Source organism: Siphateles boraxobius, unplaced genomic scaffold, assembly GCF_051911475.1.
Source record: "Siphateles boraxobius isolate OS27281-9 unplaced genomic scaffold, OSU_SipBor_1 6, whole genome shotgun sequence".
Classification (NCBI taxonomy): domain Eukaryota; kingdom Metazoa; phylum Chordata; class Actinopteri; order Cypriniformes; family Leuciscidae; genus Siphateles; species Siphateles boraxobius.
In genome coordinates, this window is record NW_027509186.1 from 36,566,437 (window position 1) to 36,583,074 (window position 16,638).

The window sequence follows — 16,638 nt, forward strand, 5'->3', positions numbered from 1 at the left end:
CACTTCATGAGCATTTTACCGCTTCATTTGAGAAAAACTATCGTCATATCATAACACACAGAAACTAAATTGGTCTTCACAGCAACCCGTCAAAATAAAAGTTCGGTTTAGCTTGAAGAAATTGACTGAAATAATTATATTTGCCTACTGTTGTACAGTAGATTTAGCTACATCTTACTGTAATGCAATTTTTAATAAGCAGGACAAATTGTCGACTTTAAACAAATATCCATTTAAATGCTTAGGGTGTTTGAGTGGTATGGGAGACTTTAGATTTTAAAACGGTGTCTCCTTAGGCAATGTTTTCTCAGTCAAATCATACAATTTCCTATTGATTCAATAGGCCTGAGCTCACTAGGGAATACCAATATGGCGGCGCGGTGGCTTCACTGTTTATGACGTCATGAGCCATCCAGTCATGCTATATAGATCAGTGGGTGGGACACACTTCATTGGATCTAAACAAATCAATCTAACTATAGATGTGACCAGTAGTGGTGGCTTTCTTAATTATTCAAAATAATTTTGCAAGGGTTCTTGCAAAAAAAAAATTTTTTTTTTACCAAAAAATACTCCCCAGGCCGGTGGTCTACGAAATTTCCCGGTAGATTTTTTGGTCCCACTCCGCCCCTGACATTTGTAGTTTTACAAAAGATTTCTATTTAGTAAATGATTTAATAATTTTAATTGAATAAATGCAAATAAATGCTGTTCATTGAACTTTTTATTTATCAAAGAATCATGAAAAAATGATCACCATTTCCACAAAAATGTTAAGGAGCACAACCGTTTCCAACATTGATAATAATAATAAATGTTACCTGAGCACCAAATCAGCATGTTAGAATGATTTCTGAAGGATCATGTGATATCTGATTCTGATCAATTTAAATTAATATTTAAATAATTGATATACCAGTTTATCCCATAACTGATCTACATATCCAATTGGTTTTGCCTCCAGTCGTCACTTCCAATGTGAGAACGCTAGATAAACTTCGGATTTATCACTACTGTACTCATGTTCCAATAATATTCCGATTGTCTGTACCAACACCCGTGTTCCGGATACAAGACAGCTGGAAAATCGACTTATGCAAAATCAGAGCCACTAACAAGAATATTATTTAAGCCAGATGTACATATGAGATCCAGTATATGGATCTCATATGTACATCTGGTTTAAATAATTTTCTTGTTAGTGGCTCTGATTTTGCATTCTCAGATCACAAACTCATAAAATTCAGTTGTATTTTTCCAATATCTATATCACCACTGAAGAAAATGCTGACTTATCGTGAAATCAATTCTGTGAATCCAACTTCTTTCTTGGATTCAATATGGGCTTCTACCTTGTCAGAATGTCTACTATCTAATTGTCCGTCAGACATCTGCTGTATCTACAATAATGCTTTGTCTCAACCACTTGAGATGTATGCTCCTGTTAAAACTAGACTGGTTCCATCTACTCGTACCTCACCTTCATTCATACCCATTCATACCTCACTCCTGAACTTCGAATGATGAAAACTGAGGGTCGCCGCCTAGAAAGACTATAGAGGAAAACTGGACTCACTGTGCACTCTTTGGCTTTGAAAGAACATTTGCTCAAGTACTGTATTGTCACAGTCTTCGTCTGCACCAGTCTGTCATAGACTGCACTACACTCCCCAGAATCCTCCTTGTCTCCACACCTGAACTCACTCCCTCACTTAACAGCCTGTTCATCGTCATCATCATCCGTGTCACCTGTCTTCACCTTGTTATGTTTGATTTGTGCTTGTATTTAGTTTGCTTCTTTCAGTCTGTCCTTGTCGGTTGTTAGTTGTATTTAGTTATGTATAGTTGTGTTTAGTGTGTGTTCCTGCCTGTCATCCTACCTTCCTGTACCTGTGAGTTATATTTATCAGTAAACTGTTTGAATTGGAGCTTTTGAGTCAGCCGTCTTCTTCAACCCGGACAACACCGTTACATGTACAGCCCTTGATGATGCAAGATCCTCTTATTTCTCCTCTACCATTAGGAATTCCACGTGCAGGTCCAAATCACACTTTGCTATGGTTAACAAACTCACAAATCCACCTCAACATGTTATTTCAGGCTCTGTGGTGCTTGTGAATAGCTTTTCTAATTTCTTCTCAGACAAATTGAAGTCAATCACTGAATCCATCACCAAAAACACTCCTCATACAAGTGACTCACGCATCATACACTTTGAGCTCTCAACTGCTGTTTTAACAGCAACAAATTTCTAAGGGTTTGTATGTGTTAATGGCTGGTTAGAGGGTGGAAAAGTGAGTGCTTCACTGTTTCAGTTCACTGTACAGTGTTGCCGCGGTCATTCCCCGGTGTGCTCCAGCACTGGTGATGGGTCCTATTTCCTGAAAGAGCAACACGTGTGCATTTGCGTCTTTTTCAAGATGTCATTCCACCTGTGCGTTTCTGGATGCGGTCGTTCCCTTTTCCTCTCTGATGGTCACAATTGTTGCACAAAAACTGCAGTTGTCAAGCCCCTCCTGAAAAAGAACAATCTGGATAAGACCATATTAAAAAACTATAGACCGATCTCAAATCTTCCTTTCATAGGCAAGATCATTGAAAAAGTTGTCTTCAATCAGCTGAACAAATTCTTAAGCTCGAATGGATACTTTGACAATTTTCAATTTGGTTTCCGGCCGCACCACAGCACAGAGACTGCGCTCATAAAAATAATAAATGATATTCGCTTAAATACTGATACAGGCAAATTATCAGTGCTGGTACTACTCGACCTCAGTGCTGCATTTGACACTGTCGATCACAACATACTTCTTGACAGGCTGGAAAACTGGGTCGGGCTTTCTGGGATAGTCCTAAAATGGTTCAGGTCATACTTAGGAGGCAGAGGTTATTATGTGAGTATAGGAGACCATAAGTCTGAGTGGACATCCATGACATGTGGAGTCCCTCGAGGCTCAATTCTTGTGCCACTCCTATTCAACCTGTACATGCTCCCAATGAGCCAAATAATGAGAAAGAACCAAATCGCTTACCATAGCTATGCAGACGACACACAGCTCTACTTAGCCCTATCGCCTAACGATTACAGCCCCATTGACTCCCTTTGCCAATGCATTGAAGTAAACAATTGGATGTGCCAAAACTTTCTTCAGTTAAACAAAGACAAAACTGAAATCATTGCGTTTGGAAACAAAGATGAAGTTCTCAAGGTGAATACATACCTTCAGTCAAACGAAAAAATTAAAACAGGACTCTAGAGTCAGACCTTAGTTTCAGTAGTCATGTCAAAGCAATAACTAAATCAGCATACTATCACCTGAAAAATATTGCAAGAATTAGATGCTTTGTTTCCAGTCAAGACTTAGAAAAACTTGTGCATGCTTTCATCACCAGTAGGCTGGATTATTGTAATGGACTTCTCACTGGCCTTCCCAAAAAGACCATCAGACAGTTGCAGCTCATACAGAACACTGCTGCTAGGATTCTGAGCAGAACCAGAAAATATGAACACATCACACCAGTCCTCAGGTCTTTACACTGGCTGCCAGTTACATTTAGGATTGATTTTTAAGTATTATTACTGGTATATAAATCATTCAATGGCCTAGGACCTCAATACATTGCAGATATGCTCACTGAATATAAACCCAACAGATCACTCAGATCATTAGAATCACATCAGCTAGAAATACCAAGGGTTCACTCTAAGCATGGCGAGTCTGCTTTTAGCTACTATGCCAGCCGCAGCTGGAATCAGCTTCCAGAAGAGATCAGATGTGCTCCTACAGTAGTCACATTCAAATCCAGACTCAAAACACATCTGTTTAGCTGTGCATTTACTGAATGAGCACTGTGCCACTGTTCGTCCGACTGTTTGCACTGTATTTTATTTTATGTTTTAATTACTCTGATTTCATTTGATTATTTCTGTATTTTATCTTTTATTCTAAACTGTTTTAATTATTCTGATTTCTTTTGATTATTTTAATTTCTTCTATGTAAAGCACTTTGAATTACCATTGTGTATGAAATGTGCTATATAAATAAACTTGCCTTGCCTTGCCTTGCATCATGTGTTTGAGCTCTATATTTATATGTATATAAATATGTATATATATATTTATATGTTCGGCATGCTGAGGCAGCTTTGGACGGCTCATGTTCTCATTGCGGGAATATGACTGTCGCGGTGTTGAGATCGAGACTTGCCTTCGTCCGCGAAGCGCGAGTCCCCATTACCATGCCCCACCCCCGGGTGCCGTGTGGGATGGGTGATCAGAGGATAGTGATGGATGTCCCTCTGTAATGGACCGATCAGCTGTTTCAATGGGGGTTCCCCCAGAGGATAAGATGTCGATAGCAGCATCGGAGGGTGAGCTGGCCTCTGGAAATGACGACTCGGCTGTGTCATCTCCCTCTGGGAGTGTAACATTGCCCGAGCCAGATCCAGAAATGTCAGCTATGCTGAAACGGGCCGCCGAGGCTGCCGGGCTTGAGTGGAACCTCCACCGTGTCCCATTCAGTCTCGGTTGGAGGTTTGGTATCTCTCGGCGGGCCGCGCTGGTTCTCAGCTTGCCGCCCCAGTGCCTTTCTTTCCCAAAATGCATGGTGAGTTTACCAGGTTGTGGACGGCACCTCTGCCAGAAACTGCCTGAACAGCTTTTCCCCCTCACTACCCTTGATGGTGGAGCGGTGAAGGGTTGCGAGGCTATCCCTCCAATGGAGCGGTCTGTCAACACAGGTGCACCTGTGTCCGGCGGCCGCTGCCTTTTGGGGGGATCCTCGTCTCCCCCTAAGGCCTGTGAGTTTTCGTCCATTCCGACGGACAGAGCTTACAAAGCCTGTGGACAAGCCGCTTCCTCTTGCGTGCCATGGCGTTGCTTCAGGTCTGTCAGGCCAGGGCACCCATGGACATGCACGATGGTAGCCCAGACTGTGTGCTGGAATGTCGACTATGTCCGACGTTATCGACTGAAAGGGAACGTCCTGGTTGCGTATGAAACCCACCATTCCCTGAAGGAGGGAACGGAGGACGTAGTCCCCTTGCCACTACCGCTGGACCACCGCTGACTCCGGGTTACGCTTGGCTCCTCAGCGAAAAAGCAACTAGTGCATGCATCCACTTCCGTATTTATACCTGCGCCGCGGGGCGGAGTGTGTGATGTGAATCACGCACAGCAATTACATTGGCTCGTTTAATAGTACTCGAAGATGATAGGCTCCCTGGCGTGATCCCCATTCAGTTGACGTCGACTACGTCCTCCGTTCCCTCCTTACGGTGGGTTGCATACGCAACCAGGACGTTATCTAGACTCAACTCTATCTTTTGGCTCTCATTTTTCTTCTCTTGTTAAAAACTTTCTTTCATCTTCGTAATATTGCTCGTCTACGATCTTCGCTCACTTTAGCTGATGCTGAAACCTTAATTCATGCATTAATCACATCACGTCTGGATTATTGCAATGCTTTATTTCTTGGTCTGCCCAAAAACTTATTGCAAGATTACAGTATGTTCAAAACTCAGCAGCAAGAGTTCTCACCTCCACCAGGCGTTCTGCTCACATTACTCCTCTGCTTCATGACCTTCACTGGCTGCTCGTGGCATCACGAATCCACTTTAAGGTATTGCTTCTAACGGGCATTAAATGGTGTTTCACCCCAATATTTGTCTGATCTACTTTACACTTACCGTCCTGCCCGGTCCCTTAGATCAGCTGAACTTGGTTTATTGTCCATCCCTCGTTTCCTGTTGTCTACAGTAGGTGGAAGGTCATTTAGTGTTAATGCTCCAAAATTATGGAATTCACGAAAAAACTTATCTGTGGCTTCATTCAAGACTCAGTTAAAAACATATCTATTTAACATGTATTTCGTATAATGTGACTGTGCATAATACATTTGCACACCCGCACACACATTACAGTCGCATTGGATACATATAATGTAAATCGACTTTGAGCTACGGAAAGGCACTATATAAATAAAACAACTTCTTATATCAATCAGAACTAAGGAGCTTATTAGTTGGAGGTTGATGTTTTTTGCATATTTTTTTCTCAACAGGAGCTTTAAGGAAAAAACAGTCTTCTACCGGTGCACAGATAGTGGAATAGATTTTTGCGGCGTCCATTGATTTAACCTTTGATCCGTGACGGCGGCCGGAAGGAACGTTCAAGAGCCAAAGAGGCCTTAACTGAGGTAAATTTCAGATAGAAGAAGCACAGTATAGAACATCCGTAAGATTCTTTATTTAGTGCGACAATTACATGAATATCTAAAAGCTTTCCTCTTGGTCTTTTTTTTTGTTTTGTTTTTTTGTTCAGATGCCTCATGGGAATTAAACGGCACATATGAAGTTGTAATACCATGGCTTTCCGACCAGTCCTGATTGGTTCTTGATGTCTTTATGGTTCATTATATAAAATTATTTTGGTAACACTTTACAATAACGTTCTTTGGTTAACATTAATTAACAACCTTAGTTAACATGAACTAAGAATGAACAATACTTCTTAAGCATTTATTAATCTTATTTAATATTAATTTCAACATTTAGTAATACATTAAAATCAAAGGTTGTATTTGTTAACATTAGTGAATGCACTGTGAACTAACATGAACTAACAATGAACAGTTGTATTTTTATTAACTAACATTAACAAAAATGAATAAATACGGTAACAGATGTTTTGCTCATTGTTAGTTCATGGTAGTTAATACATTAACTATAGTTAACTAATGAACCTTATTGTAAAGTGTTACCATCATTTTCTTTTATGTTTTTTTTTTCCTTTGCAGCTTTTCGCTGCCTCTTTCATCAATGCCATATTTTTTTGGATAAATAATAAATTCATGAGGCTTGTCACTACACAACATGAATACCCATTCAAAAATATTCGTCAAATATACATGGAGTAAAGTTCTGAGATTGTTTAACTATGTGTATCACTGTTTTAAAGGTAAACCCTAATTTTGAAAATATTACAGGCAAAACAAAATTCATACCCATGGCTCCTGACGATTCATTGAGGTCTTATGAAGCGAAACAATTGGTCTGTCTAAGAAAACCAGTCAGACAGTATCTGGTGTGACCACCATTTGCCTCACGCAGTTCAACACATCTCCTTTGCATAGAGTTGATCAGGTTGTTGATTGTGACCTGTGGAATATTCAGTGAGAAATGACAGAATTTTCATTTTTGTGTGAACTATCCCTTTAACGGCAAGTAGATACTAAAGATTTTTATATTAACTTTTGAGTACTTGTGCAAAAATTATCAAAAGAAAAAGAAATGATGCACAGTGGCACTGTTTTCCATTGTTGTGTGTATTTGTTTTAATATGCTAAATAAATAGAAGATGCATCAAAAGATAAAGCCCTTGAATATGTCAAATTTACTGTCCAATATTATTATTTTGAATGCATGTTTACTGTGAAGTAGTGGCTAACACTAGATTATCAGGTGGTATTTTAGTGTAAAAAAGTACAGTAAATCAGTACTTTCAACTTTTTATTGCCTAAGCATTTCATGTTAATGAACTAACTGGTAGTGGGTCATGCTAGATCTTAAGACACTCTTAATATAATTTCTATGTTTCTGCAACTGGCCATGTTGAATACAGAAACACAACAAACATAAACATGGTAGTTGGATCAGTGGGGTAAAATAATGAATAAGTAAGAAAAGGCAAGTAAAACTTTTCTCTTTTTGTATTATATGTTAACCCTTTTTTCCATTCACAGGTAAAAGAACATAGTCTAGTATCCAACTAGGTGAACCTGGAAATGTTGAGTACAGCAAATTTGTATTTCAGAAATGTGAAGTATGGGTCCCCAGCATACAGAAACTGCCTGATGCTAATTTGCATATGTTGAACAATTTGCACAATTACCAGAATTAGCATTATTAGCTAATCGTCCATTAGCCAACCGTCCACCAGATATTTTGATTACTTTCAGGCATAATTGTAGGTTATTTTTTTCTAAACAAAATAATCTTAAATTTCAGAATCATGAGTGTTCTTGTGAATGTTGATGCATTGTTTTCAGGGTGTAGTGAGGCTGAATCCCCTCCTGACACTTTTGAAGATTCAAATTGCTTTTTGGATAAACAATGAATGTTTGTTAGGCTGAATGTTATGCATTTCTGGAGGAAAAAGCAATGCAGGTATTTGACAAAGAGCTACCCCATTAATATGTATTGTACAGTTGCAGGATCCAGGTTAAGACACCCAATGAGATGACATCATCTAAGCCCATCACTATGTGTGATCAACGAACCATGTACAAATATACACTACATACATGCCATACAAGACAAGCCCTGGAAGTCGCTAGGGCAACGCCTGAATGGCAGAAGGGTTGCCCAGGTTGGTACGCAAGACGCAAGATCCAACGAGGACCCAGTTAAAACTCCGCCAGACGCAAGAGTTAAAACTGAGTCTGGGCAACCTGGGTCAGCCCGCCAGACGCAAGGCAAACCAAAAGAGCCTCACCTCCACACCACACAAAGCACATACTGGCTACCACCTTCAGGCAAACTGCTATACCTCACAATTATTTAAACAAAAGGCAGCCTCATCATCTTCACTATCCTCATCTGTTCTGTCATCATCTTCTCCAGACCCTTCATCCCTCTCTTTGTGTTCTTGATGTTGTGCAAGTATGTGGCAGCATATACCATCTTTGCCTTTGCAGGAACAATAACTGGTACAGGCCAGACCAGCAGCTGCACTTTGCTGATGTGCAAGGTTTCAACCCGGCTTTGCAACATCTAACAAAGCAGGAGGAGCAACTGGACTTGAATCCTGGGTGATCATTACCAGTTCCTCTCCTTCCTTTAGGCCCATCTTCTTGTCCCATCCAAACAAGGTGATATCCACAGCCGGTGGATCAGGCTGGTCTGCTGCTTTCCGTAGCAGTACCTGTAGTTGGGCACGTCTTCCATGAAGGCACATATTGCGCTCTGTAGGAGGTAGTGTCTTCAGTGATGGGGGCCTTTTGCGCTTTCGGTAAATTTCATTTTTTGGCTGTGTCCAAAGTTACAGAGTTCCTCTGATTGTACAGAGCCAGAAAGAAAGCCATCGTTGCTTTTGTGATCTGTAAATCTGTAGCTTCTGCCTCTCCAATACAGTGGAGAAGCTTACCAGGTACGACTCTCATGGCCTTGAGTGCAGACACCTTCCCCTTCCCGACAGGATATGAGGAGGTATCACATCCCAAAAGAGCATGCATGGCAAGAATGGAACCCCATTGGTCACTCAGATTCTCTGCAGTTGCATTTATGCTGAGAATATTGCCATTCCATTTTTCCATCTGTAGGTTAGTTGTGATACGAGCCTTCCAACACGAATAAACCATAAGCACAAAGACATCTGTGTCATCACTGAGAATGTGAACAGTTGTAGCCTCATGTCTGACAGCATCTAACATGTAGGATATAAGTGATATATCTGCCACATCATGAGTGTCAATGCTGTCAGCTTTACTGACCATCATGATCTTACTTCCTACATTGAAAGTACACAGGAGTTTGCTCAGCCTTTGTTTGTTGTGCTTGTTCTTCTAGACTTTGTCTTGACTTGGTAGAGGTGTAGTCAATGAGAGTTTGTACTCTGTGGAGCTCTCTCCTGCTCTTCTACGTCTCTCATGGTCCTTGGCAGACACCTGCAAATATCTATCAAAGATGACAAATGTTTGGGTGTCGTAACAATTAAGCCGACGTCCCATACTGGCTGCAAGATCTGCCACTGTCCAGACAATGGCCAAACCACGTGAAAAATGAGCTGGGCTGCATCAACAATGACAACATCTGGTGTCTGGGGATTGCAGACTGGAATTCTGGAATAACTTGTGGTCACAAACAACCTTCCCACTGACCTTCATTCCCTTTTTCTGGAACTTCATAGTCCCTACCTTGTTAGAGATGGGTGTATGAAATGCCTCCGGAAGTGATGAAGAAAACTTTTCCCACGTGGCCTGGCCAATCTTCAGGGCATCTTGCACATTCACTTTTTCATCAGCCACCTGTCCATGATGTGGATTTATCTCTGTCATGAGTGGATTTGTGTTTTCCCACAGCATCCTCACAATTTTAGAGCGGCCCTTAGCATCCAACTCCCGTCGCGCTTCACCCTCTTCTTTGTGTCTGTTGGACACAGTCTTCTCTGATGCTACTGTATCACTGTACATGTCATCCTATGACTGAGAGAGATGTGAACATATGCCCAATGATTGGATCCCATCTGCAACCTGCTCAGTGTTAGTTGAAATACCCTTCATGCCCTCTGCTCCCTTCCCTTGCCTGATGTATGTCTGCTTCCCAAACATATGATCCATTTGTGATCCCTCTAGCATAGTGGTGATGACCAGCAGCAAAAAAAAGGTAGCACCTATTCAAGGCAGTGTTGTTGCAGCAGCCAGTCACCCTCCCTCTCTGCTCGCCATAATCTATGCGCTATTATGGTTGGAGTGATAAAGCAATCCCATAATCGGCCTATTGGGTGCTGTCTTGCCTTATCCAGGAATTCCAGTATCTGCTGATGACCCTTTTCTCCCTCCTTTTTTGAATTCATGAAGAAGAGCATACATAACCATACGTAAGGCTCGTATGGCCTTAGGCCAGGCCTTTCCATTGAAGAAAAATGCTAGGCGCCAAATGATGTAAAAATGTAAACAACTGGAGGTAGCTAACTAGGTGTGAAGTGTTCACCCAGGATTCACTGTGGAGTGGTTCTATTGCTAACCAGCTACACAATTCAAAATTAAAAGTGGCTTACCTGGCGCTTCAACACGAACAATTGTACGTCTCTTCCTCACCACTGGTCTGTCAAATCCAAGGTATAATTCCGGGTTGGGATGGTCATCCGTGTGGCGTTTGTCAACAAATTGGTGCGCACAGACATGCACCTTTTTCGGTGGATGCTTCAGTTTTAGCGCACCTAACCACTCTAAACGTCTAATCTCTGGCATTGAATGTAGCTGATACGGAACCGGACATGGGCGTTCTCTCCTTTTTATCTTATGCTCGAAGCACTCAGTTTCTAAAAAGTTTTTTTATCTTCTTTGAATTGGTAAAACAACCAACAACAGCACATGTGGAGCCTGAACTCATTCTCTCGCTGCTAGTACGGGCAGTAGGTCTATCTCTACGAACTAGAAGTAGGCAATCGAGGTCGTCCTCATAGTGGCACGGATAGTTTAGAGCAGAATAAGGCAGATAAATAAAAGAACCGTCACGTGGTCATGGCTGGTAAGGACAAAAACTATGATGAAACATTAATTTTTTAATTGCGCGTTGAGGTATCGCATCTGGTTTCAACACGGTGTAAAAACTCACACAGTCAGTGCAGAATGAATGTAAAAATAGTTTTAAAAAACATTTATGTTATGATGGGATGTTTTATAAACAATTTCCAGATAAATTCTTCCTAAAGCAATGTTTTACAAAAAATAAAATCTCTAGAGAATGCATGCTATTTGAGCATTTGGCAAGTAAAATCTCTTGAAGTTAGACTGAATGATCTGTTGAAAACTTTTTCTTCACAGACCAGGAGACGTTGGGATATTTTTCTAGCAGAAGTTACTCTTTATTGAGAACTCGCTGTGCGTGGCTGTAGTCATCCAAGTCTAAACTCAATAGCTCAGCACAGTCGAGTTTATACCTTTCAAGGGGGAGGGATTACACAGAGGTGGGGAAAATCTGAACAAAGCATGTAAATGAAGTACTTCATTTAAGGAGTCAGGAGTCAGCCCGTTACCGGAAATTCCCCAAACCTGATCTCATCAGCATAACATGCAATGTCTTTGGTGCATAGGTGCTAATCCTATGTGAATACCGCAACAGATACTTTATGCTCCACTTTAACTTCTTCTTTAGACAATATCTGCCCTCTCTCCTCCAGGCCAGCACGCGCTACTCCCTCTAACCCCTGGTTATCCGAGGTTCTTCGTGAACACCGGACCAAACTCAGGGCAATGGAGAGAAAATGGCACAAATCAAAAGATACGTCTAACCTGAGTATGTATCAATCTCTGCTCTCTTCCTTTTCTGCTGATGTTCACGCTGCAAAATCTTCATATTTCCACAACAAGATCAACAGCGCCTCTAACACACGAACACTTTTTCAGACATTCAACTCTCTCCTCTGTCCACCTCCACCATCACCCACCTCCTCTTTAACTTCTGATGACTTTGCTAACCTCTTCACCAACAAAACAACTACTATCAGCAGTTAGTTCTCAACTCCACACACACAGGAACCCAAACCATCCTCTCCCACTACCAGAAACCTTCTCTTTACCTTCTCTCCGCTAACCGAGGAAGAAGTATCTAAACTTCTCCTCTCCAGTCATCCTACCACCTGCCCTCTAGACCCCATCCCCTCACACCTTCTACAAGCCATCTCTCCCACACTTCTACCAGCACTCACACACATCATCAACTCATCCCTCCACACTGGCATTTTCCCTACAGCATTCAAGCAGGCTCGGGTAACTCCACTGCTTAAAAAAACAACATTAGACACATCACTTTTAGAGAATTACAGACCTGTCTCTCTCCTACCATTCATTGCGAAAACACTTGAACGAGTTGCTTTCAACCAAGTGTCATTATTCCTGTCTCTGACCAACCAGCTAGATGTCAACCAATCTGGCTTCAAGAAAGGGCATTCAACAGAGACTGCACTACTGTCGGTCACAGAAGCCCCGCGGATCGCAAAAGCTGCTTCCAAATCTTCAGTTCTCATTCTCCTTGACCTGTCTGCTGCCTTCGACGCTGTGAATCATCAGATCCTTCTGTCCACCCTTTCATCACTGGGCTTCAAAGGAACTTCCCTCCACTGGTTTGAGTCCTATCTCACAGGTAGGTCCTTCAGGGTTACATGGAGAGGCGAGGTATCCAAAGCACATCAACTTAACACAGGGGTTCCTCAGGGTTCAGTTCTTGGACCACTCCTCTTCTCCATCTACACCACATCATTGGGACCCATCATACAGGCACATGGTTTCTCTTACCATTGCTATGCTCATGACACACAGCTCCACCTCTCATTTCAACCAGATGATCCCACAGTAGCTGCACGTATCTCAGGCTGTCTGGCGGACATCTCGGCATGGATGAAGGAACATCACCTGCAGCTCAACCTGGCGAAGACTGAGCTTCTCGTTCTCCCTGCCAATCCGTCTCTACAGCACGACTTCACTATCCAGCTAGAGTCATCCTCAATCACCCCATCAAGGTCGGTCAGAAATCTTGGAGTAATATTTGATGACCAGCTGACCTTCACAGACCACATTACAAAGACAGCTCGATCATGCAGGTTTGCAATGTATAACATCAGGTAGATCAGGCCCTTCCTAGCTGAGCATGCAACAACTTCTCGTCCAGGCCCTGGTTATTTCTAGGCTTGATTACGGCAATGCTCTTCTGGCTGGACTTCCATCATGTGTTACTAAACCTCTACAAATGATCCAGAATGCTGCAGCCTGCCTTGTCTTCAACGAGCCCAAAAGGGCTCACGTCACTCCTCTGTTCATCTCACTGCATTGGCTACCACTCACCGCTCGCATCAAATTCAAAGCTTTGACGCTTGCTTACAGATCTACCACAGACTCAGCTCCGTCCTACTTTCACTCCCTACTAGAAGTCTACATCCTTCCAGAAGCCTATGATCGGTCAAGGAGCGACGGCTTGTGGTGCCATCACAGCGAGGCACTAAATCCAGAACATTCTCATTCACGGTTCCATGCTGGTGGAATGATCTCCCCACCCTCGTCCGTAATGCAGAATCCCTGAGAGCATTCAAAAGACAACCAAAAACTCATCTCTTCCGTGAGTACTTAACATAATTTTTTTTTTAAATTCCTTCCCTTTTAAATTTTCTCTTATCTGGCTTTTGCTACTCTGAGCAATGCCTGATTTTGTATTTTGAGCACTTCTTGCGTTGTTCTTCCCTCTTCACGATGACTCGCTTCCTTTAGTCCTCAGTTGTAAGTTGCTTTGGATAAAAGCGTCTGCTAAATGACTAAATGTAATGTAAATGTAATCCAATCAGCCTAACTATTCAATGACTGGGACAGGGAGCTCCAGGAGCCATTAAAGACAAAGGGTGAGAGTCTCAGTAATCTGATTCATTTAACTTACAATAGAGAAAAACAGGACTGCCAAGGAATCTCTTGCTGATAACTCTGACATCATCATTTATACCTTAAATGCTAAATTCAGTCTACTAAACTTTCTCAGTTTATATACTATTATATTGGAACCTAAATTAAACATTTAATAAATGTGTAATACAACAATCAGACAGAAAGACAAATTTGAGAGTATACAGAACAATCATTTAATGTTTACAGTAACATGTGAGACTCATAAACAGTAGATCCTTCAGATGCACATAAACACATTTATATCTCATTATATTTTTCAGTGATTTATTGCAGTTTATTTCTAGAATGCCAAACCCGAGTAAATGTCTGAAGGTGAATTATTTTCCTGTCGACTACATTCATGACACGACATGAACGAACGATCCCAATCTATGACAAAAGCAAACCTAATCCAAGCTGATTTAAGACTGTTAAATTTAAACTCAGCTTAGACTGTTGCTTAGGAAGCAAATGTGCATGCAAATAAAGGAAACAACATGGAATGATAAAACAAAACAAAAAATAAAAAAGTATATTTGCTTGAAATGTTGACAGCACCACCATAAGAGAGGAAATAAAAGTACAGACATAACATGTCTATTCATTTTGATGTTAAGACATTTTTATTTTATTTTGATGCGCGTTCTTTGGACCCGGCTTAAACCTCGACAGTAGGAAAGCTAGAATTACTGGACCAAATCTGTTATTGCCATATCGAAATTTAGGAAAGACTTAATATGCCATATTGAATCAAACACCAATGAGAATAAGGCTGTGAGAGACATTAAACTGTTCACCCAATGAAATTAGCATTTCCACAAATTAAGTGGAAAAAATAATATGCAAGAAAAAAAAAAAGATGCTTAATTGATGTCATATTATAATTATCCTAATTACGAGTTCCTGAATAATAAAACCAACTGGTAACATTACTAATTGACTGTTGTAATGTCAAAAATAACCAAAATTGCAGCAGCTCCAAGAGATAAATATAGTCAGTAAGGAATTTGGATGCATTAGTTTGATATTTACTATATTTTGATAAAGTTTTAATATCATTATAATAGAAATATGGTGTAAATATACTTCTATCCCTCAGGACTTCGTTTTCATTCAGATCTAAACTGATTAGAGTGTAAAGCAAGAACAGTCAGCTGATGTGCTCATCCTACACAATTTATATTATCAGATTTTTAAATCAATAAATCACTCATCTCACTGATTTCCCAGATCATACAGCGGATGAGGATGCAGATCATATAGCGGGTGAGGATGCAGGTTTAGTTGATCACTGCTGTCTGAGAGCCTGAGCATGTCAGCAGGAGTCAAGCGATCATTTTCTCTTGGTCTTGATTCTCTTTCTTCTCATTGGTCGGTTGAGGCTTTGGAGGGGGCGTGTCCAGCCGCGCCCAGGTTATAGGCTCCGCCTTCTTCATGATTACCTCCACTTTAGAGGCCAACATGTTAACAACACTCTTACTGATGTCAATCACCTGTCAAGCACACACAATCATATATCAACAAAACAACCCAAATACACTGCAAAATCATGATCTTTGAACTCTTCTTTTGTCATTAATATACAGGGACAAAACAACTCAATGGAGCATGGCTAATAAACACAACAGGTATTATGCTTTTCCTCTTATTTGTGCTGTAACGCCATCTAATGGATTAAATTCACAGTAGAGGTCTTCAGAGTGCACCCGAGACCCGTCGACCCGGGACCCGTACGGGTTCGGGTCTATATTTTAAATGATCAGCCGGGTCGGGTCCGAATCTATTACTTTGGGTCCCGGGTCTGTTTAACATGTGTAATACATTGATAATATTCAAATCAGCAACAAAATCTGAGGTGAACTGTCACATAAATGTTTTCTATGACGTGTGCATCAAATTACGTTAAAAAACATATTTTAGGTTGATCCATCCAGCTAGCGCGCATGTGCAGTCTCAAGCGCGTGTCATGTTTCTATGGCAACCAGAGCTTCCGCCAAACCGCGCTTTTGTTGTGCCCTTAAAAAGGGGAAAAGAACGGGAGAAGGTTGAAGAAACACACACACGCAGCTCTCGCCTTCACTCGTCTGTATTGAATGAGTTTTTGAACAATGTATACAAAAAACATACATTTCAATATGCATGCACTCATCAGATTCAGAACCACAGTCACAAGTATCTATGCATTCTAAATCATCCTTTCAACTAAATTACCATATGCAATGTGAATTGTTTTAAACAAAGTTATCAAATTACATACTCCTTTTTAAATGAGTTCTCACATAAAACTGAAATGGATTATATATTTTTAACAGTATTGTGACGTACCAGTACCTAACTTAAACACCAACGACAAAGTGTACACTAGTATATGGCGAGACTCGGGCACGACGGAGCCATGAGGTCTTCGGCTGCTAGCATAACGTTACACATTTTCTCCATTAGCACGAAACTCTTTAAACAGTGCAAAAACGTCTCTTTTCTCATATA

At 41.0% G+C, this 16,638-nt stretch overlaps 1 protein-coding gene across 2 annotated transcripts in view; it reads right to left on the minus strand.

The window, feature by feature from the left end:
- Positions 1 to 16,638, minus strand: part of chordc1a (cysteine and histidine-rich domain (CHORD) containing 1a) — a 155,807-nt gene that overhangs the window by 128,546 nt on the left and 10,623 nt on the right. Inside the window, exon 11 of one of the 2 annotated variants that reach the window (XM_077207074.1) lies at positions 15,430 to 15,644. In XM_077207074.1, the coding sequence (XP_077063189.1) occupies positions 15,477 to 15,644 (168 nt within the window). In that variant the 3' untranslated portion in view covers positions 15,430 to 15,476. Of the gene's footprint in view, positions 1 to 14,321; positions 15,645 to 16,638 lie in introns of those variants that run through there. The other variant, XM_077207073.1, reaches the window with a different exon arrangement.